Source organism: Diabrotica virgifera, chromosome 2 (genome assembly GCF_917563875.1).
Source record: "Diabrotica virgifera virgifera chromosome 2, PGI_DIABVI_V3a".
Taxonomy (NCBI): domain Eukaryota; kingdom Metazoa; phylum Arthropoda; class Insecta; order Coleoptera; family Chrysomelidae; genus Diabrotica; species Diabrotica virgifera.
Window position 1 is genome coordinate 129,732,618 of NC_065444.1, and position 23,843 is coordinate 129,756,460.

General features: G+C 32.1%; 1 protein-coding gene across 3 annotated transcripts in view; it reads right to left on the minus strand.

Moving 5' to 3' along the window:
• The window catches only part of LOC114337178 (serine/threonine-protein phosphatase 2A 65 kDa regulatory subunit A alpha isoform), a 65,613-nt gene extending 49,647 nt beyond the window's left edge, over positions 1–15,966 (minus strand). For all 3 annotated transcript variants that reach the window (XM_028287580.2, XM_028287579.2, XM_028287577.2), the window contains exons 1-2: positions 15,830–15,966; positions 15,601–15,755 (exon numbers count right to left, since the gene is read on the minus strand). In XM_028287580.2, the coding sequence (XP_028143381.1) occupies positions 15,601–15,684 (84 nt within the window). In that variant the 5' untranslated portion in view covers positions 15,685–15,755; positions 15,830–15,966. The remainder of the gene's footprint in view (positions 1–15,600; positions 15,756–15,829) is intronic.
• Positions 15,967–23,843: the final 7,877 nt, after the last annotated feature.

Sequence of the window (23,843 nt, forward strand, 5' to 3'; positions counted from 1 at the left end):
CCGCCAAGTTTTATTACAGTGTTGCCAGTAGTTTCAGCAAAATCGTAAAAAATGTGTAAAATTTTGTTTTCTTCAACGCCCTGTATCTTGAAAATCGATGGCGTAACAAAAAATTTTTATTAAGTAAACCCCAATTATTTTTCAGTTTTTACCTATTCTAGTGACAGTGTTACCTTTTTTGAAAAATATGTATAAAATTGTATCAAAAAACGAAAAAAAAAACCGAAAAAAACGCGGTTTTTTATTTTTGAAGGTACGTTTCACCAATTTTAAAAATCTGAAAAAATTCAGCGTGAAATATTGTGCAAAAATACACATTATAATTGATTTTCGTAAAAACGAGTGTCTTAGTTTTTTTTTTCAGAGTTATTTAAAAGTTTAAAATTGTTCTAAAAATTCAAATTTCCCGCCAAAAAATAAAAAAAAATTTTTTTCATATAGATCTTTTTGAAACTTACAACTTTTTTAAATAAAGTTTTTGGCTAGCTCTTGATGCGGCTGAGATAAAAAATAAAGACATAAAATGCCTAATTAGGCTCTAGGGGGGTCACGTGACCACCTAGGGGGCTAAAAATTTCAGAAAGTGAGTTCCTCTATATGTGCTAAAAAGTGGCCTATATGGAATTTAAATCGAGCTGGGGGCACTTTTCACCATCTTACCCGGCTAGGCCCTTTCAAAAAAAACATCTCCATTATTATGATGGAAGTCTGTTCCAATCACTGAATCTGGTTGGCATAAAAAAACATATTTCTCGAACAAATTAACCAATTACTTACAGCAGTAGCCTCAACGGCAAGCATTGAAAGGTGCTTTTCAAGCTTTGAACTTGTAATTCTAAATTACGAAATAATTTAGGAACCGAAAAGGCTGCTAAACTTGTATTCATGTTTAAATATTTAAACAGTTCTTCATACCAAAAACATGACAATTTGGAATGGATTTGGCCTGAACAAGAAACTGAAAGAAGGGAAAATGAAGAGGCAGAATTAAGTCTTGGGTGCTTTACTGGTTTTGATTCAGATACTGCTGATGTTGAACCATCATCTTAAGTAATTTTCTAAATTTTTATTTTGTTTTTTAAATGTTCAGAATTTTAAGTTATTTTGGAAAAACAGAAATACAATACCTATATACAGTCAGCGCCAACATACTAGACACATAGGAACATTGAGCCATTACAGTCCTAGAACCTTCACTTGCTTAGAACGTCAGATTAATATGACAGGGATGAAAATCACATCTGAGAATGGACCGGATTAGCCCATAAGCATAGCAATTAGGTACCTCCCCATGTGTCTAGTACGGTGACTCTTACTGTATGTTTAAGTTATTGTTTTCAATATTTTTAGTTAATTTAGTTGTTATTTGGATACTCGTATCATTTTGTTTTCTGTCTATGTAACATACTACCATACATACGTTTATATTTTTGTATTTTTTATTTAAAGTAAAAATATATCTTCTATATTGTTACCTTCTACATTTAGAGTCTTATTTTGGTCAATTTAGTTTCTTTATTGAAATGTTTTCCAAAATATCATAAATATCATATAAATATCACATTTTGGATATATATCGGATATATATCATATATATCCGATATTTTGATATTTATATAAATATCATGGATATTTTGTGCCCTGAGTGTATGATGGTATTGTTTGTCCGCTATAATTTTTCCCATGCCCCACGATTCATTTTCAAACAAATTAAGTTAAAACATAAATCTTCTTGATCTTATTCTATCTCCACAAGAACTAATAATACACAAAGCACACAATTTTCTGATCCAGCAAGATGTTCACCATTCTCCGCTAGTAACCACTTTACAACTTGCAGTTGAAAAAAGCACAACATCAGTTATGGAATACTACTACGACTTTCACAGTGCAAATTTCACAGCCATTCGCCAAAAATTTGAATCTATTGACTGGGACAATCTCTTACATAATAAACAACTCAATGAAATGATTTCTATATTGTATGACTCTCTGTACTATATTATTAACCTGTATGTTCCACTTAATGTGGTGTAGTGTTAATCACAAACACAGGGTCACTACAGGAAGAAATAAAATGTAGATGTGATCTAGCAAAAGTCGGCACAGCAAAAATGACCACAATATGGAAGGACTGTCAAATTTCAAGAGCGTTAAAGATGAGGTTCATCAACTGCTTAATATTCCCAATACTGACCTACGGATGTGAATCATGGACCCTGAGAAATTCGGAAAGAAGAAAGATAGATGCCACTGAAATGTTCTGTTGGAGACGAATGCTACGAATTCCTTGGACCGACCATAGAACAAATAATTCAATTTTAAGAGAGCTAAAAGTTAGCCAACGACTCTCCAGTAAAGTATATCTCCAACAATTAAAATACTTTGGACATGTTATGGGAGCAAACACAGAAAACATGGAAAGGCTCATTATACAAGGAAAGGTGGAAGGCCGAAGATCACGAGGAAGATCCCCAACAAGATGGACCGATCAAATTACAGAAATATGCAAAAGACCTATGCATGAGTTAAAAGAAATGACCAGAGACAGAGATCTTTGGAGACGGACAATACACGACATCACGTCGACCACTACACTCCCTCCGGGGGGTCAGGATTGAAGAGAGAGATGTTCCACTAAAAAAAGTATGCTCTAAAAAATTTTCTTGCTGGTTTACACCTAATCTTAAAGAATTAATACATAACAAAGAAATTGCTCATAAAATGTTTAAAGCTACCAGATCATCAAAAAGCTATGTAGAATTTAGTCGACTTAGAGCCCAATGTAAACTTTTAACAAGGGATTATATTATATATTATATTATATACTAATTATATTAATGAAACTGAAAACTCCATTAAACTTATTGTTAAGTCATTTTGGAAATTCGTTAATAGCAAAAAAAAACAACATAATACCTGACACAATGAAACTAAACTATTCTATTGCCTCTCATGGAAATGATATATCCAATTTATTTGCCAATCATTTTTCATCTGTGTATATTAACCAAAGATTAAATTATTACCATAGCCAAATCCACTTCAACGTTAGTGTCTTCCTACCACATTCAAATATCAAAAATATATGATAGATTGTCACAAATGAATATTAATAAGGGACCTGAACCCGATGGGATTGCTGGAGGAGGGCTTGCAGGTTGATTCAGTGTACACTGACTTCTCTAAAGCCTTTGATAAGATAAACCATGACCTTCTATTAGATAAATTACGTTCTTATGGTATTGATGGTCTGGTATTTAGGTGGTTATGTAGTTATTTAGAAAACAGAACTCAAATGGTTAGAGTAAATCACTGTTATTCCAACATTTTTCCTGTAACTTCAGGTGTTCCCTAAGGTTTACACCTGGGACCGCTACTATTTAATCTATTCATTAATGATATTACCACTTGTTTTTCCCATACAAAAGCTTTCCTTTTCGCTGATGACCTTAAGTGCTTTACAATTTTGTTTTGTGACGAGTTCAATTTTTTAGGATTAGGTCAATATAATTATTTTAAAAACCAGTATGACTCAATTCTTGATCTGTGTTTCTCTGATACTTATTTAAATCTAAAAAAGGCGGAAGCTTTAATAACATGTGACAGGTATCATCCCTCACTTGAAGCATTAATATTATTTGATAATCAATATATCAGTTTGGAAACTAATATTTATTGTAACTTTCACAAGGCGGATTATGGTGCCTTGAATAATTATTTGCAGATCAATTGGATTGAGTTGTACTGTTTAGAGGATGTAAATGACATTTTAGATGCTTTTTATTCCATTATTTGGAACGCAATTGAACTTTTTGTACCAAAGATATCTGTAAAAAGATCGAATTTTCCTGTTTGGTTCTCATCTGAACTTAAGAGTAAAGTCATTGCCAAAAAGATTGCGCATAAAAAATATAAAACTACAAATAAGTATCACCACTATATTCAATTTAAAAATTTGAGAGATGAATGCTCATCACTCACTGAGCAGTCTTAAAATGCTTACGTTTCAAAGATGGAAGTGAGAATAAATGAGAACACTGGTGAATTTTGGAAGTTCATCAAAAATAAAACCAACGGACATGGTGCTCTCCCTGGCTCTATGTTTCTAGGTGAGGAAAGTGAGAATGACAAACAAAAAATAACAGAGTTGTTTGCGAAACATTTTGGTACTGTATACAGCACTTTTAATGGTAAATCTCTGGATAACCTGGAGAGTAATGAAATTTTCTCACAACAGCTGGAGGTGGAAATTAGTAACCTCGAAGTCACTTTTGACAATTTACTGAATGTGTTGTTGTCATTAAATGTCAATAAAGGGGCTGGCCCTGATTTGATACCGAATTTGTTCCTAAGAGAAAGTGCAGTGTCCTTGTGTGAACCATTAGTATATGTTCTTAATAAATCTCTCCAGACGGGAATTTTCCCGAACAGATGGAAACATTCCTTTTTGTGTCCTATTTTCAAGGCAGGAGATCATAGTGATATCAAAAATTATCGGCCAGTTTGTATTCAGTCAGCCTTATCTAAAGTATTTGAAAAAATGGTTTTGCCAAGTTTGGATAATTGTTTTAGGAACATTATTACGGACAACCAACATGGATTTGTAGGCGGACGTTCTACTCTCACTAACCTCTTTTTGTATATCGATAGTATAGGTACAGCAATGGATGAGGGTTACGAGGTGCACTCTATATACACCGATTTCAGTAAGGCCTTTGACCTACTAGATCATAATGTCTTAATTACAAAGCTGAGAAACTTTGGTATCACTGGTTCTTTATTAGCTTGGTTTACTTCGTATTTGCAAGGAAGAACATTGCAAGTAAGATCAGCAGGATGTTTCTAATGGATTTGAAGCCGTGTCAGGGGTTCCGCAGGGTTCCCATTTTGGTCCTAAGCTTTTTCTGTTGTTGGTAAATGATATTGGTAGGAACTTTACATCTGAATATCTGATATTTGCAGACGACTTGAAGATATTTAAATGCATTAGGTCAGAATCTGATTGTGAGGGTTTGCAGAGAGACTTGGATTCTTTAGTACATTGGTGCCAGGAAAATAATCTTAGATTGAATGCTTCGAAATGCTCATATATTATTTTTTCACGTAATAAGACCACCAGTGATTTTAAATACAAGATAGGAGATGTGGATTTATCTAGGGTTCAGGTAATTAAGGATTTAGGTGTGTTGCTGGATAGTAAGCTAAGTTTCGTGGACCATTATGATGCCATTATTGCGCGTGCTAATCGGACATTAGGGTTAGTCATCAGAATGTCATATGATTTTAATAATTTGTTTGTAATTGTGGGATTGTTTTTGAGTTATGTTCGTTCATTACTAGAGTATTGTTCAGTGATTTGGAGTCCAAGTTATGAGAATCACAAATATCGAATTGAATCGATTCAAAATAAATTCGTTAGATATCTGCGGTATAGATTAGGTACTAGAGGAATGCAATTGAATTCCAGTCAGGTCATGCAGATGTTTCATTTGCACCGTCTAGAGGATCGCAGGCGATACTTTGACCTTAATTTCGTATTTAAGGTGTTAAATGGTATTATTGTTGCACCTAGCATTCTGGGTCGAATAGATTTTTATGTTCCAGCTAGGAATTTGAGAAGATGTCCCTTGCTATCCGCTAGATCGTGCAATACACGTCATGCAGAAAATATGCCTTTAAATAGAATTGTTTCTAGTGTAAATGAGTTTCCAAATATAGACTTTATGGGAGTCACACTAAATGCTTTTAAAAGGACTATTTCACGTGAATTATTTTAATTTGATTTTAATTTTTTGATGTTGTTAGTTTAATTGTAAGTAATGTAAGTTAACTTGTGTTCAATGTTTAATTTTGACTTTTAATTTTAATTGTAAAATGGAGTTTTCCGTCAATAAATAAATATAAATATAAATAATAAGATCTCATGATGATACTCTTGGACTACAATCAGATATTAATAAATTATCCCAGTGGTGCTCTCTTAATGGCATGGAATTAAATGTTGGTAAGTGTTATATTATGCGTTTCTGTAGGAATCACCATTTGCTAACACATGACTATACTATTAACAATCAAGCATTGCAATCATGCACACAAATCAGAGACCTAGGCATAATATTAGACTCTTCACTCAGCTTTAAACACCACATTAGTACCGTTGCCCAAAAGTCTATGAAAATGCTTGGTTTCATTAAAAGAACATCTCATGATTTCACAGATATAAATTCAATGAAAATTTTATATTGCTCACTCATTAGATCTCATCTTGATTTTTGTTCCTCTGTGTGGTCTCCATATTATCTAGTTCATAAAAATAAACTTGATAGAGTTCAGCATACCTTTCTCAGATACGTAGCTTTTAAACAACATATATTATATCGTAGCTACACAGATATTGAATATTACTTCATTAGAAACCCGTAGAAAAAGAAAAGATCTGAAAATCTTATTCAACATTATTAATGGTAATAGTAGCTGCCCGATCTTCTGTCAAAAATTAGTCTTTTTGTACCTACTCGGTCAACAAGACAAACTTAAACTTTTCACAATAAGCTTCCATAGATATAACTATACTTACAACAATTTTTTACCACGAACACTTAGACTTGCGAATTCTCTAAATGACTTAAATATATTCTGCAATTCCTTGGATATATTTAAAAACCATTTGTTGGACATACAATGTTAATGATATAATTTCTATCAGCAATTTTTAAGCTTAAACTTTGTTTTTTATATTGTGTGTGTGTGTGAGTGTGAAAAAATGGCTTGGATGCGAGTCCGTTAGCCACAGATTTTTATTTTATTCTTACCTCAATTTATTAGATTTGTTATATTTATACGTATTTCACTTAAATGATTATATTTGTTTCTTTCAAGTAGTTTATGAGTAATTTAAATATTTCCATTTTATGACAACTTAGTAGATATTCTATACTAATTGGAAAATGAACTTGTGTTTGTCGTAAATTGTAATATAATTGATTTATATATCTCTCGTTAATTTTGCATTCCAAGAAAATATGGTTTAAATCTCTAATCGAAACATTATCACAAAAACATACTGATGAATTAATTATTCCTAATTTGTGCAGATGTGCCTCATATTTCCCGTGTCGAGTTTTTAATCTGACGATAGTAGAAATATCTTGCTTTGGCAGGTTATATTTAAATATGTATTCAGGTGGCGGAGGAAGTTCTTGATGTAAAGAAAAATATAAATTTTTTGACATGCTTGTAATATTTTTCCATTCTTTTTTCCATATTTTATTTATTCTAACTTTGACGTCATTTTTTATATTGTAATGTTCTTTTTTTTTCCTTTAACTTATTAGATCTGTTATCCAACAGATATTGTAATATTTGTTCTTTGTGTTGACACTGTTTATGTTTTTGCTTTTGTATATGTATAAATTAAATTAATTATACTAAAGTAAAACGAACGTTGATGTGTATATGTTACAGTTCAAGTTGATTATCCAGTTGGAGTTGTCTATTCCTAGTTCGAGTCAACTCAAACGGCTGGTTTCAGTAAAAGTTGATTATAAATATAAAATGAAGATTTTTATTCAACATTTACTAGTAAAAGTAGACTCCAACTAGTTAAAGTATGCTCTTCCCAATGCCATTTAGTAAGAGTTGATTCACATAAACAACCGATTCTAGAAATTAAATTAATAATGTTACTGAATATTAGGCCAGAAAATGAAGCATTTTGGCTCGCAATTTTTTCGTCCAGCATGGATTTACTTGAAATTTTCACAGAAGGTAGGGAATAGCCCAAGGATCATTTTCTATATCATGCCGCTGTACGCTAAAATCTTAGTGGTGGTTGCCACCCCATCTTGGGGGCGGGAATTTTTTATTACATTTTAATTATGGAAATCGGTGGAAAATGTAATTCTAAGAAAAAAATATTCTTTACGTTTTCTTTGTAAAACTAATATTTTTCGAGTTATTCGCGGTTAAAAATAACATTTTTTCGACGAAAAAATCAACTTTTTTAGAGGGTTTTTTGAGAATAACTCAAAAAATATACATTTAATCAAAAAACTGTAGCTTTAAAAATTTTATCTTTTAGAAACACAAACAAAATCCTTTTTTTATAATTTTTCCACAACCAATACAAACTGAAATACGGCATGTTAAAGGTTAGCTTTTTTCGTCAAATGTATAATTTGAAGTATTCAAAGCCAAATAACTGAACAACTTTGCATTTTTTGAGGAAAACGTACAGAATATTTTTTTCAAGTATACAATTAGACCTCTCAAAAAAAACTTTCTAGCATAAAAATTGAGCGACTTATGATCAAAATAAGGTACAGTAGAACCCCGCAAATCCGAACCCCGCTAATCCGAACGTTCGGCAAATCCAAACCAACGAAAAGTGAAAAAAATTTAAAAATTTAAGACAAAAATTTAAAAACATATTTATTATAGAGAGTAAATCTAGAGAATTGAACAATGTAGGATTAATAGGACTTTTACATTTTAAAATTTCTTAAAAATGAATACATACTTTATACCTAATAGTCTTAAATAGGTTAAACATAAACTTTCTAGTCAACTTGAGTCCCAAAAAAATTGTCCACACTCTTACTAGAACATGTTGCGACCCAAAATCAATGACAACGAAAGCTTTGAATTATTTAGTTAGGCTAATTTTCGGATAATCTGAACTTTTCGGAATCCGAACAGGCTGTCCCCCCAATTAGTTCGAATTTGCGGGTTCTACTGTACCTAGATACTTTTTTCTACAAAAAAATCAGTGAATAGCTGAGCTCAGCTACCCACCAAAATAAATGTTTTTATACGTAATTCTATTTTTTTGCTGTATAGATCTATTAAATTACTTATAAAAATTGCAATTTTACTAAGGGTGATTTTTAAGGGTTGAAATATGATATATCCTAAAGCATAAAACAATCATTTAACCAATCAAAACCAAATTTTGCCCATATTAAGGTTTACAATGATTTTATATAATTTTTGACAATAAGGGGTAGTTTAGAACCCTAAAAATAATCCCCTGAGCATGATATAGAATATGAAGTACAGGGTGAGATGATCCTAATCCCAAATTTTTATGCAAATTGATGCAAGCCGAAATCATTCTTTTAGGATAAATAAATTTTATATATAGCTCCAACAAGAGTGGTTTTAAGAGTTGAAATATTATGATATTATACCGTAAAGCATAAAACAATCAATATTTAACTAATAAAAACCAAATGCTGACCATATTAAAGTTTAAAATGTTATTTTATAATTTTTTACAATTAGGGGTAGTTATCACTCGTAAAAAACCAAAAGCATATAACGGCTTAATATAGAAAATGAACTACAGGATAAAATGAGCTTAATCCCAAATTTTTTGTACAAATCGATGCTGGACGAAAAAATTGCGAGGTTTTGCCATTTTTTCAGCTTTATTTCCTGGCCTATATGTTCAAATCATAAGTAGTTGAAACGGTCAAAACAAAGAGACACACAGTTATCAAAAAAGCATGTGAGATTATACTCGTATAATCAACATTTACTGAATCGATCCAGGAATAGTCAACTCAAACTAGTAAAAGTTGAATTAAATTTTTCAAATCAACTTTTATTGCTCGTTTTAGTTGGAGTTGACTCGAACTAGGAATAGTCAACTCTAACTGAGAATCAACTTGAACTGTACCATATATACATTTTGTATACTGTATACTATATACTACACACATCGGAGTAAGTTTCACTTTATGTTTTGACTTAATTTGTTTGAAAATGAATCGTGACACCTGGGAAAAGTTATAGCGGACGAACAATATATATTATAGATTCAGAATCCGCTCAAATATCATTTCAGGTGAATAATGGAGTTAACACAGTGGTGATGCATCTCAGAGCAAAAGGACGAACTGCGAAAAATATCTAAATAGGAGAATCAAATAGGAAACATAAGATAAGAAAAACTAACTAGAATGAAAGGATAGAGAGTAGATACAAGATTCTCATTATTAAGAGGATCGGTACATATTTTCGGCTGCAATGCTATTCAAATGGGGATTCGTTTTTTTTTTAATCCTGAGAAAACTAATAGGTATTTTTGAAAAATGTAAATGCAGAATTAACGATTACGTTATTAGCGAGGGTCGAAAGTCCCTGAGAACTTCTATGTTTATTTTAATAAGTTACAGGGGTGAAAAACTAAGAGAAAATTTAGTGTGATTTTTAATTTCAAATATCTCATTCAAAATAAACTTCAGGATCCGAAAAAAAATGAAGACAATGTCGGTGGTAATATTTTCCAAATCTATCTTTGTCTTACAACGCACTTAGTCGAATAGAATATTGTCAGCATATTGTCAGTTAGACATTATTTGACATGGCATCAGGAATATTTTGAGTTGTTGGTTAAATAATATTGATATATAGGGCCGGTTGTTCGAACGCTAATCAAAAATGATCATTATCAAATATTTAATTACTGTCACCAACTGTCAATGTCAACTTTGTTTGGGTTGCTGAAAACATAATTATGTTTTACAATTATGAAATTAGTTAATCAATTATGTTAATAATTGTTATGTTAATTGGTTAACTAGTCTCATAATTATAATTAATTATGTTTTCAGCAAGCCAATCAAGGTTGACATTGACAGTTGGTGACAGTAATTAAATATTTGATAGTGATCATTGTTGATTAGCGTTCGAACAACCGGCCCTTAGTGTATTTGATAAATACAGTAGACTCGCAATTATCCGAGTCTCGGTCATCCGAGCCCCTCGGTTAACCGAGGCAAAAGTAATAACAGGTGAGTTACAATTTTCAACCTTGACGCATCATCGCCGATTCAAAATCGGTTACAAAAAAAGAGGAATAAAGCTTATGCAAAATCAAAGACTTTTTTAAACAGTTATATTGATAAGGTAAATGTTTTTATCTTTTATAGACAGTACTGTATTAATTTTGTCATTAAAATATCCACAGTTATGATTATTTACGTGTTTTTCTATCAATATAACCAATCTCAGTGTTAACCGAGTTTTTCCGTATCCGAGGTAGTCACGGTCCCAGTTACCTCGGATAATCACGAGTCTACTGTAATTGATTTAAGACGTGAACTTAATAAAAAGTTATTTATTGTGTATTATTTCATGTTCAAAATTGTAAGCGTTCCATAGTAACAATAGGTATATTATTAAAAAATCACTTTCACACTTTTCCTCTTTTCTCGATTGAGTATTAGTTTTTGTTGTAGATAATATATTATTACAATCACTGAATACATAGTGAAAAAATTATCATATTCATTATCTGAATTAATAATTTGCAAGTATACAAACAACAGTTATCCAAGAACATTCAAAAGCCATCTCTTTAAGCAGTGCCGGTTTAACCTAACTTCGGGCCCTGGGCACTAGAGATTTAGAAGCCCCCTTCATTGCTATTCGTTGACAACTTTTTTAACAAAAAACACATACATTAACTATATACGTTTATTGTAAAACCCATAAATTTTTAAAAATAAAAAAAAAAGATTTTTATAAGAAACGAGAAAAATAGCAAACATAAAAAATATTCCAAAAGAGACATTTAAAAATATATATAAAAAAAAACAGAAATTTCTACAGAACAACACATAACCAACAAAAAGGCGTATTCTAAAAAATATATAAGACAAAAATTAGCTCACTTTTTTTCTGGACTAGGCATTAGCAAACTGTCATATTATATTAATACTATCAAAATTCAGTTGCTCCACTTCTTCATTTTTTATAATACGATAGTGATAATGCGTCCAGGTTTTCTTGACCCTTTGACCTTCAATAAATGTATCTTTATTCTAGGCCAGGGTAATAAGACAAAAATATACCCTGTTCGTGACACTTCAGCAGCCAGGGTACTGAAGCCTTTTTTCGACAGGTAATACCTATAGGAACAAATTGTAACTATTTCCTGCGTAGGATCTGGCAGCCATTTTTATTTATAAACAATTAACTGTCAAATCAACGTAAAACAGTGAAGCTTATGATTTTTTTAGTACAAATATCTTCGAGATTATGAAAAAAGCTTTAAAATGAAGTATTACAACGTTTGATATACGAATTTATTGTTAATATAATTGCGAAATAAGGTCAGAATTGCAAAAAAAATATTTTCTCAATAACTGTTGTAAAAATTAGTGTACAGCTTTGAAATTTTTGTCAAATGAGGGTTCTTTGGTGCTTAATATGTGATAAAAATTTCAAAGCGATTCATTCAATTGTTTAAATTTTATTTAAATTGTTTATCCCAGAGAGCATTTTTTTGCAATAACATAAGTCAGAAAAAAATGACCTTAGAACCATTCCACAGGTGTCAAATGAAAGAGCATGAGCTACATTTTCAACATGGTTTAAAAAAGTGAATAAAAAATGCAATTATTAGTAATAAATAATAATTATGCAAAGTATCGTCAATTTTTCTTTATGAAATTTTTGAATAATTTTTTCTAAAAAAATTAACTTTTTTACCCTGATTTAAGTGCACAACTACCAAGTAATGTTATCTATATCATAATTGATAAAAAATTGTAATAAATATGTATAATTTCTTATATAACAAAATAAAAAGTTTATAAGGAAAGATTTAAGATACTTTTGCATAATTATTTATTACTAATAAATGCATTTATTATTCACTTTTTTAAACCAAGTTGAAAATATAGCTCATGCTCTTTCATTTGACACCTGTGGAATGGTTCTAACGTTATTTTCTTCTGACTTATGTTACTGCAAAAAAATGCTCTCTGGGATAAACAATTTAAATAAAATTTAACCAATTGAATTAATCGCTTTGACATTTTTATCACATATTAAGCACCAAAGAACCCTTATTTGACAAAAATGTCAAAGCTGTACACTATTTTTTACAACAGTTATTGCGAAAATAATTTTTTTGCAATTCCAACCTTTTTTCGCAATTATATTAACAATAAATGAGTATATCAAACTTTGTAAAACGTCATTTTAAAGCTTTTTCCATAATCTCGAAGATATTTGTACTAAAAAAACCATAAGTTTTCCTGTTTTCCATTGACTTGAAAAAAAAGTGAAAAATGCCATTTTTTGACACTTAACTGTTTATAAATAAAAATGGCCGCCAGATCCTACGCAGGAAATAGTTACAATTTGCTTTTATAGGTATTACCTGTCGAAAAAACGCTTCAGCACCCTGGCTGTTCAAGTGTCATGGAAAAAACCTTATTACCCTGGACTATTCTTTTTAAAGCCAAAAAAGACCGCTCGCCTGACGCATTAGAAATTGGTATCGTCAAATAAATTTGTAGTTAAGTTAAAAATTGGCAAAAGTTGCCTTTACATCCTGGATGACAACAAATTTTCAAATGTTTATTCAAATTTTGGCATAACGTTATAAAATGAATAATTTCACTTGGCAAGTTCTCTTTGGTTTCATCAACAACTTTTTTATATTCCTCGCATAAAATATTAATTCACTATTTGACTTCTTCTTTATTTAGCGTAAAAAAACATCTAATAGCTGATGTAACATCTTTGTTGCATTATATTTTCTTTAAAAGATCTTGAGAAATATTGAGGCATATAACATTAAATAGGTACTTCAATTCTGAATATCTCTTGCTTAAAATTGTTTCACTTTCAACTGCTTCATCGAAAAATGATTTTCTCTTTGTTTTTCTTGAAGGCCAATTCTATAGAATATGTTTGGGATTATTGCCTTCACAAAAAAAAAATTTGGCTTCTAGTTCAATTTTGCTTAATTTATTTCTTACGTCTCCAACAAATGTCATTAATTCTACTCCAATTGACACGCTCAAGTCCACAGTTATTAACGTTTTGCTTGTTGCATTCACTCGTTTTAAAATTCTTGCCCAAATCAGTGTCAATAGAGTATCCAAGTTAACTTGTCTCAAAGGTATCCATTTTATTATGCAGTGCCTTGGCTTCACTTCTAATTGCTGATTTTTTGTCTCTATTAGTGCTTAACTCCACAAATATGTTTGATGAATCCATAGTTTTTAAGTAAAGTTTACAGCGTCAAAAGTTTCTACATGATTTGTTTTCATCCCTTTCAGGAATTCATTGCAAGTTTGGACAGACAGATAACTAACTGAACCTTTTTCTTTATTCGCATTCCGCTGTAAATGCTGAGCTAAGAAGTTGTCAAAAGCAAGGTATATCAGACAACTTAAGTAATTTTCCTTATAACGACTCCTTAAATTCTCATGGGATCAACGAAAAGCTAGTCCTTGAGAAGCAAGTAATTTAATGGTGACAACAACTCTTCTTAGGACCTTTACTCAATAGTCAGCTTCGCGTTCTACTTATTCTTTTAAGCCAGCGTCTATAACTCTAATTTAACTGATGATCCATCTAACTCCAACTGATGATCTTGTTATTAATGTAACCATAGGGTTCAGATGGAATTTACTTTCTTCCTGAGATTTGAGTAAACTATTCAAATATTTCCAGTGGGTAAAATATATCCAAAATCAGTTAAACTATTTTTTTTTAATTGAAAATAATTTGCACGGGTAACAATAAACAGCTTTAACACTTCTTCTTGCCTCCATTGGGTTTTACTCTATAAGTGTTGTTTTCATTTAATCTTCTATAATAAGCTTTGTAATTTGCCTCCAGCTTCATAATTTTTTTACAATTTTTTAAGGAATCGCTCTTTGGTTTAAAAATTGTCACAGTCCTTATTTATCATTCTTAAAATCAGACCGAATCGCAGGTATTTCATAGTCTTTTTCTCTATTTAAAAAATATGGTCCTCGATTATTTAGCGGACTTTAATTTGTTATAAATAAAAAGAAGGATCCCTATGGGCCCCTCCGGGGCCCATGCCCCTGGGCGCCCAATGGATAAAACGTCACTGTCTTTAAGTTAATGATGACATTTTCAAGTAGAATGACATTCTAGTAATGTTTATATATCCATACCAGTGTGAATTTTACTACACATAATTTGCCATCTAAAGACAGAAGTAGGGATAGCCGTAAAATATTTGCGAATTATGTACCCATGGCCTTAAATGAAGAAAGCTAATCATTTATTATTCTAAATATTTTAAATGTCAAACTTAAACTTATTTACTTGGCTTGTATGCTAATTTTACTATAGGTAGTAGTAAAACAATAATTATATCATAAAAAGAACAACAAAGTGGCTCAACAAAGTAAAAAAATGCAATAAAAATTTAAGATTGTACTTTTTCATCATAATGATATTATCGTTAGGTTAATTAGATATGAAAATTGATAATGTTTTGGTCTATAATTAAAACAATAAACTTACACTGAAGATTATCTGATTCACAAAATGAATCATAAAACATATTTCAAATCAAATATATCGTTATTTATTTAACAACCTTTATAATCCAATCCAATTACTCTATACTTCCTTGATTCAATTTATAAGCTGGTCTATAAATAATTTTATGTTATATTTTCAATCCAGGAAGATCTGACAAGAATGATGTCACTTTAAACAAGAAAGGGTTAACAGGAGCCTATGTTTTTTGAGCACAAATTGTTAGATTTTTATGGATATATAAGTAATGACTTTTTAAAAATGAATACATACCTGCACATCCTCATTTTTGAGTTCGTCGATTAAAACAGCAATGGGATACAAAGAATCATCGCCTGCAGAATCGCTGGCTGCCATTATAGACCCGAGTCCGGTGGTAATCGCCGATATCGTCGTTTTTACTCGTTTGTAAACACGTCGTTACACACCTGATATGAAAATTTAAACTCTTTATATGTGCAAAAAGAATGTGAATTATTTTAATTAAAGAGAAATAACTTACAAATTTTTTAAAAGCTTTGTCGACTTCGCCAAAAACTGACCTGTGTTTTGTGAATTTTCAACACTTTTTCGGTAGACTGAGAAAGGGGGCGTTAGATGACTTGTCATCTGTCAATGTCAAGCCGCAGTTTCACCAATATCTACTGAATAGATTTCCCCATTATTTCGCTTTGTATGCCAGGAAAATGAAAATTTATAAAATTAAACAAAAATTTTGAAATTATATAAAAATATTATTGTATTAAAAGTCTATTTTTTGAAAATAATCGACAACTTTTTCCATCCAATTTACATAGTACATACATATTTTTTTTACTTGATTGAACTTTATTTACGTTTTAAAATAAGTCTTGCATCATTAAAAATTATACAGAAATTATGTTACAAATAAAACTGAAAAAAACACAGGTTAAATAATTAATTGTACGAATATTTTTGTTGTCTTTGGCATCTTTTATCAATCCCGCCCTTATCATTCCTTATCCTAATATTTATATCCTTTATCTTTAGACGTCCCTTAGCATCTACATTTTCAATTATATCTTTTTCACCCTACTGATCCATCAAGTATTTCTCAGTTTTCCAACATATAGGTAATAAGTATGTATTCATCTATGTATATTCCAGTGCAGCGCGGGATAGAGGGGCGGGCGAGCCGGGCGACCGCCCGGGGCGCCAAATTTTGAAGGACGCCGATATAAAAATATATTCTTTTCATTCATTTTTTTTTTTGATTTTACCTATTAACTTTGAACATTTTTCCTATGGCATTGTTTGAATAATTCTAACATTATTTATAAGAAAAATATTTCTATCTGTTCAGAATTCATAACTTAAAAAAAGAGATTAATAGACTAAAGGCTCATTAATAGATATAATGCAACCTAAGAAATGTTATGGTTTTTATCACTCATACAAAATTTATGCAGACAAATTCTTTTTACGGTCTAAAAATGAAAAATGTTAATTTTTTGGGTAATTTCTCACATAGGTATCGCATATGTCAACAATCTACTTTAAAAATGGACGAAGATCAAATTTTAAATTATCAACAAAATTATGAATAGTCAGTGATATTATAGGTACCTACCTATCTGGTGCTTATGTCATAAAACTCTTTAGTTAAATAATTTTGTCTTTCTATAAATTTGCATCTGGCGCGTGTGTACTTTATAGTGGAATAAAAAAAAAGTTTTGTAAAATATTGGTTGTGGAATTAATAAATTTTTATTATTTTTCCGTTACATAAAATTCGTTAAGTAGCTATCCACGTAATAAAAAAAATAAATGAATAGTTAGATTTGTGGTAGGAAATCATAATATGTATTAACTTATTGCACATGAGGTCATGAGATAAACGACGAAAATTTTGAACATTTGAAGTGATTTTTAAAAATTATTATTCTCATCGGTCTTAGTAATTAAATTCACCTATTCTTTCATTGTAAAGTGATTTATTTCTTCATTTAAAAATTGTTTCTACCAATCTGTGTATGTATGAATTAGGAATGACAAGTTCTTCATGTGAATACAGGGGCGTCATTTGGGCCTTTGCCCCCCCCCCGGCCCTGAAAATTACAAAAAATACATCAATATTCGTCATAACATCATATATAATGTACCTATTGTATATATAGTGCTTGCCCCCCCAAACAAAATTTCAAATGACGCCCCTGTGTGAATAGAAATCTATTTCGAATACTTTGTAAGCGTTAAGATGTTTTATTTTTTGCATAAAAAACGGAGCGTCTTATGAAAAAAGGGTAAATAATTTACCCTTTTTTCATTAGACAAAAAATTATTTTTTGTCACAAATTGAACGAGGAATTCCAAATAGTCCATTCTTTCACGGTTTTTGCTCTAAATTTTAAAGAACCACTTGGATTGACATGAAATTTGGCACACGTATAGCTTACATGTCAAAGAAAAAAAGTGATATTGTGCCGATGTGTGCTTTTGCCCTGGGGGTGACTTTCACCCCCCTTTGGGGGTGAAAAAATATATGTCCAAACTAAGTCCGGAAATGGGTAAACTGACCAATTTTAAGTAACTTTTGTTTTATAGAGCTTTTTCGCTAAGTCAAAACTTTTCGAGTTATTTGCGAGTGAATATGTTCATTTTTCAACAAAATAACCACATTTTTAGACGGTTTTTCGCAAATATCTCAAAAAGTAAGTATTTTGTCGAAAAAAATGTTCTTAGCAAAAATATAGCCTATTAAAAAGTAAAAAAAAGGTGTACACGTTAGGTCTCTGGATCTCGTAGAACCACAGTTATAGCCAATGAAAAATATATTCATATTCACCAAATTTGAAATAGAATATTTCGACGTGAAATATCCAAAAAATTAAACACTTTTTGGGAAAAACCCATTATAACTTTTTTAAAGTATTTAAAAAAAGCTTAATTTCTGTTTTAACAAAAAGTTCCTAGCATTAAATTTAAGCAACTTAATTACGCTCAAAACAAAGTTGGTCCATTTTGTTTTTGCAAAAAAAAATCGGGAAGACCACCCCTAATTAGCAACTTAAATGAAATTAATCGTTACCGCTCCACAAATTATTTTACTTATGTTGTGTTTATATTATCTGTAAGTTTCATCGATTCAAAGTGCTTAATTTTGAAAAAATTTGGTTTCTAAATAAAATTTTTAAAAATTCAAATTTTGAAAAATATGCTTTTTTTCAAAATAACTTGAAAATTGTTAGATACCAAAAATCTCGAAAAACAAAAAAAGTCAGATTTGCTTTTCTGAATATCACGCATTTTTTTGTTTTTCTGTTAGACAAAAATTGATTGAGATTTGGTGTTTCGAAATTTGCATACATTCGTGATCAGTGACTCGTTCAACCCCTTTTAACTACAGCCCTTTCAAAAATAAAGACTTTGAACCGATGAAACTTACAGATCATATAAAAAATATATACACGAGTCAATAAACTTGTGAAGTCGTAACGATTAAGTTCATTTAAGATATTAATTAGGAGGTGATTTTCTCGATTTTTTTACCAAAACCAAAAGGGACTAACTTTATTTTTTGCGTAACTTGTTTAATTTTGATGCTAGAATTTTTTTTTAAACAAAAATGAAGCTTTTTTTAAACACTTTAAATAAGTTGTAATGAGTTTTCCCCGAAATGTGCTTCATTTTTGGGTTATTTGACGTTAAAGTATTCCATTTGGAATTTGGTGAATATGAACCTATTTTTTAATAGCTATAACTCTGCTTCTACTAGGTGTAGAGACGTAATATATACACCATTTTTTAAATTTTTTACAGGCTATATTTTTCCCAAAAATCTTTTTTCGACAAAATACTTACTATTTGAGTTATTCGCGAAAAACCGTCTAAAAGCGTGGTTATTTTGTTGAAAAAATGAACATATTCACTGCCAAATAACTCGAAAAGTATTGACTTAGTGAAAAACTCTATAGAACAAAAGTTACTTAAAACTAGCCAGTTTATCCATTTCCTGACTTTCTTTGGACGAATATTTTTTCACCCCCAAGAGGGGGTGAAAACCATCCCGAGGGCAAAAGCACATATCGGCACAATATCACTTTTTTTCTTTGACTTATTAGCTATGTGTATGTCAAATTTCATGTCAATCCAAGCGGTTCTTTAAAATTTAGAGGTTTTGCAATATTTTACCGTTAAAGAACGGACTAAAAATGATTTTTATTTGAAACATCATTAAATCGTCAGTTTGTTAGAAAAATTACAACACCTCGTTTCTCGGAAACAAAACATTTGCGGACATACGTTTATAGAACAAACTCTCATCATTTTTTCATGTAGAATTATCCCTCAAAGTTTGTCGCAATTATTTAGAAACACCCTGCATCCTTTCTAATTTCCACAGTTTTAAGTGTATTCCTTCACTCAACCGTTCTCTCCAGTTCTTTCTGTTTTGCCAGTCCCCTTCCTGCAGATTTCTTTTTTCCATTGCTTCGTCCACTTCACCTCTGAAAGATCTTCGGGTCTGCCTTTCTTTCTTCTTCCTACCTGTTATTCTGTTGATCCAACATTTTTTGTCTGCTTTTCTTCTTGTCCTTCTGTCCTATGTAGTCTATTATATCTGAGTTCATTTTCATTCTTTTTCTTAATCTCTTTGTTACTTATTCTATCTCTTTTTGTTGCTCTTAGCTTTAGCTGTTACTCACAGCTTTTCCTTAGGAATTCCATCTCTGTTGGTTGCTCTTATTTTGTTTTTGGTTTTCTCATTTATTATACAATTTTCACACCCATAAGTCAGGATATTTCTTGTCATGGTGTGATATATTCTTTTTTTTTTTTTGTTTTTATACTGATGTTCTTGTCCCACAATACCGGATTAATTTTCAAAATTTTCATATACAGTCTCTTGTTTGTCCTAGTCTATGTTTTATATTATCTTCTTCAGTTATTCCTTTGTTTGATATTATGAAACCTAAATACTTGTACTTGTCTGTTTCCTTTATTTGTATACCTTCGTCTATTTCTCGCCTATTCTTTTGTTACTGGTATACCGATTTCTTCGCACGTTCTTCTCCATGGTTTCAGGGTTTTTCCAGGAATATGAACAATAGGACAGGGGATATGGAACAGTCCTGTAGCAGTTCATTTTTCGTCTTAAATGGACTGCATATTCTATTACCCGTTTTGATAGCTACTTTGTTTTTCTTCTATAGTGCTTATATTACTTTTATTAATATTCGTAGATCTTCGAGATCTTCCATTGTTTCCCATAGCCTTAGTTCTAGGTATCAAGGCATAGGCCTACTCAATGTATAATAAAACAATGAATGGTTTTCAATTGAATTTCAATGATTGTAGAGGCCAAGGATATGACAACGGCTCTAACATGAAGGGAAGAAATAAAGGTGTACAAGCTCGTGTTTGCAAAGAATATCCTCTTTATTTGTTATGGTATGTGGATTCCACTTCCTCAATTTATTCATTGGTGCGCGCAATCTGCACCCTTTGGTATTATCCTTATTTCCAATCTGCTTTTTTTGATATTGTAAAAGTACAACGTTATACATTTTTTTCTGTTTGTTGGCAATATGCATTTATCTTTATCTTTTGTCTCGCTCCTTCGTTGCTTGAATTTCAAATGCGCTCGTTATGCTACGCCATATGTTGCTGGGACCGTGCAAGTTCGGCAAAGCGACACCTGGTTTCTACGCTCAGCAACATTTTTCGCACTTTTAATTATATTGGCCAATTATATTAGTCCTGTTACTGGATAATCGTCAAGGCCATAGCCCACAAAAATAATAAGAAGAAAAAATAAGATTCAGGTTATGTTATTAAAACGTAAACAATTGTACATATTTATGTAGTATTAGTAAATAAAATTAGTTATTAAAATGCAGTACTGCAAGCAAACTACAATTAATTAAATTTACCTTTATATAATAATTGCATATCACATCAATATTGTGGAGCAATATATAATTTTTCTTCTTCAATGACAGTAGGTATGAAATATAAGTCAATTTGGCAATTTCAATTGACAATATAAATTATTTAAGAAAGTTGCAATATTTCTCCGCTATTCGCGGACGATCATTTCTCGTATCCCTCCAAGTACTTGCACACCGCTATAATAACTGACTATTGTACTATTTTTGATCAAATGTATTGTTATGGTACATGTTGTTTTATAATGAAATTTGATTTTTTGCCTTTTTTACTATTTTTTTATATTTGCAGTATATAATATTTCGTATGAAAGGGCGCCAAATTTTGTTTTGCCCGGGGCGCTCCAAACCCTAGAACCGGCCCTGTTCCAGTGGCGACGCATGACTTTTTCTAAAGTGTTACCAAAACCAGATGTAAAAAAATCTTACTTAAAAAAATATTTTGAACCTCCCAAATATAAATTTTTGTTTTCAATCCTGTGGGGTAATTATGTATATTATGTAACAGGTATAACAATAAATAATAAACAAACTAAACATATTATTCTACCATAAAATTAACATAAAAAAATGAACAAGTAGGAAAAAGAACAGATTTTGAAAACTGTTGTTTATATTTTAATTCTTCCATTTTCAATAGTATCATTTTTTTCTTTAAAATAATATATAAAAAAATATACAAGTAGAATGACTTTTCAAGTAGTTGATCAATTCAATTACGCAATACGCAGCAACACTCTTCCATGTTTAAATGCACGCACACTGTAATCTGTAATAGGTACTAAACCAACGTTACCAATCTTCAAAATGGTTACAATACTGATATGCACAGCGTGCCCGAGCGCCGTCTCTAGACCCGTCGCTCCATCAAAATTTTCAGAGCTAGCCCCGAGAGATAGCGACGTTTCTCCTGCGTACCGTTACCAGTGCCAGTATTGGTAACAGCATATGATAACGTGCCATGAATTCTATCTCACCAATATTTTCGTGCGTCTAGTGGGCTATTCACTGAATTAGGTACCTACTATTAACAAGTATTTCCGTTGGTAAAAAATATAAATGGAATTATTTCGTAGTAGTCATAAAATATTTATTTGCAAGATTCGTAACTGTTACCAATGGTAACAGTGGTTACATGGACGCTTCGCCACTGGTATATTCGTTGTTCTTTTAACGACTATCCAATAGGTACCTATATCTAGTGCCTTGCATGGTAGCTATTCTTATGGAGCACCTCTGGTTGAAAATCCTCTACATTAGGGAAAATATGCGTAAAATACACTGCATCATCTCGTACGGATGATAGAGTACTTTTTCGTAAATCAAAAGATATATACCTATATACACACAAACACACACACACACACACACACACACACACACACACACACACACACACACACACACACACACACACACACACACACACACACACACACACACACACACACACACACACACACACACACACACACACACACACACACACACACACACACACACACACACACACACACACACACACACACACACACACACACACACACACACACACACACACACACACACACACACACACACACACACACACACACACACACACACACACACACACACACACACACACACACACACACACACACACACACACACACACACACACACACACACACACACACACACACACACACACACACACACACACACACACACACACACACACACACACACACACACACACACACACACACACACACACACACACACACACACACACACACACACACACACACACACACACACACACACACACACACACACACACACACACACACACACACACACACACACACACACACACACACACACACACACACACACACACACACACACACACACACACACACACACACACACACACACACACACACACACACACACACACACACACACACACACACACACACACACACACACACACACACACACACACACACACACACACACACACACACACACACACACACACACACACACACACACACACACACACACACACACACACACACACACACACACACACACACACACACACACACACACACACACACACACACACACACACACACACACACACACACACACACACACACACACACACACACACACACACACACACACACACACACACACACACACACACACACACACACACACACACACACACACACACACACACACACACACACACACACACACACACACACACACACACACACACACACACACACACACACACACACACACACACACACACACACACACACACACACACACACACACACACACACACACACACACACACACACACACACACACACACACACACACACACACACACACACACACACACACACACACACACACACACACACACACACACACACACACACACACACACACACACACACACACACACACACACACACACACACACACACACACACACACACACACACACACACACACACACACACACACACACACACACACACACACACACACACACACACACACACACACACACACACACACACACACACACACACA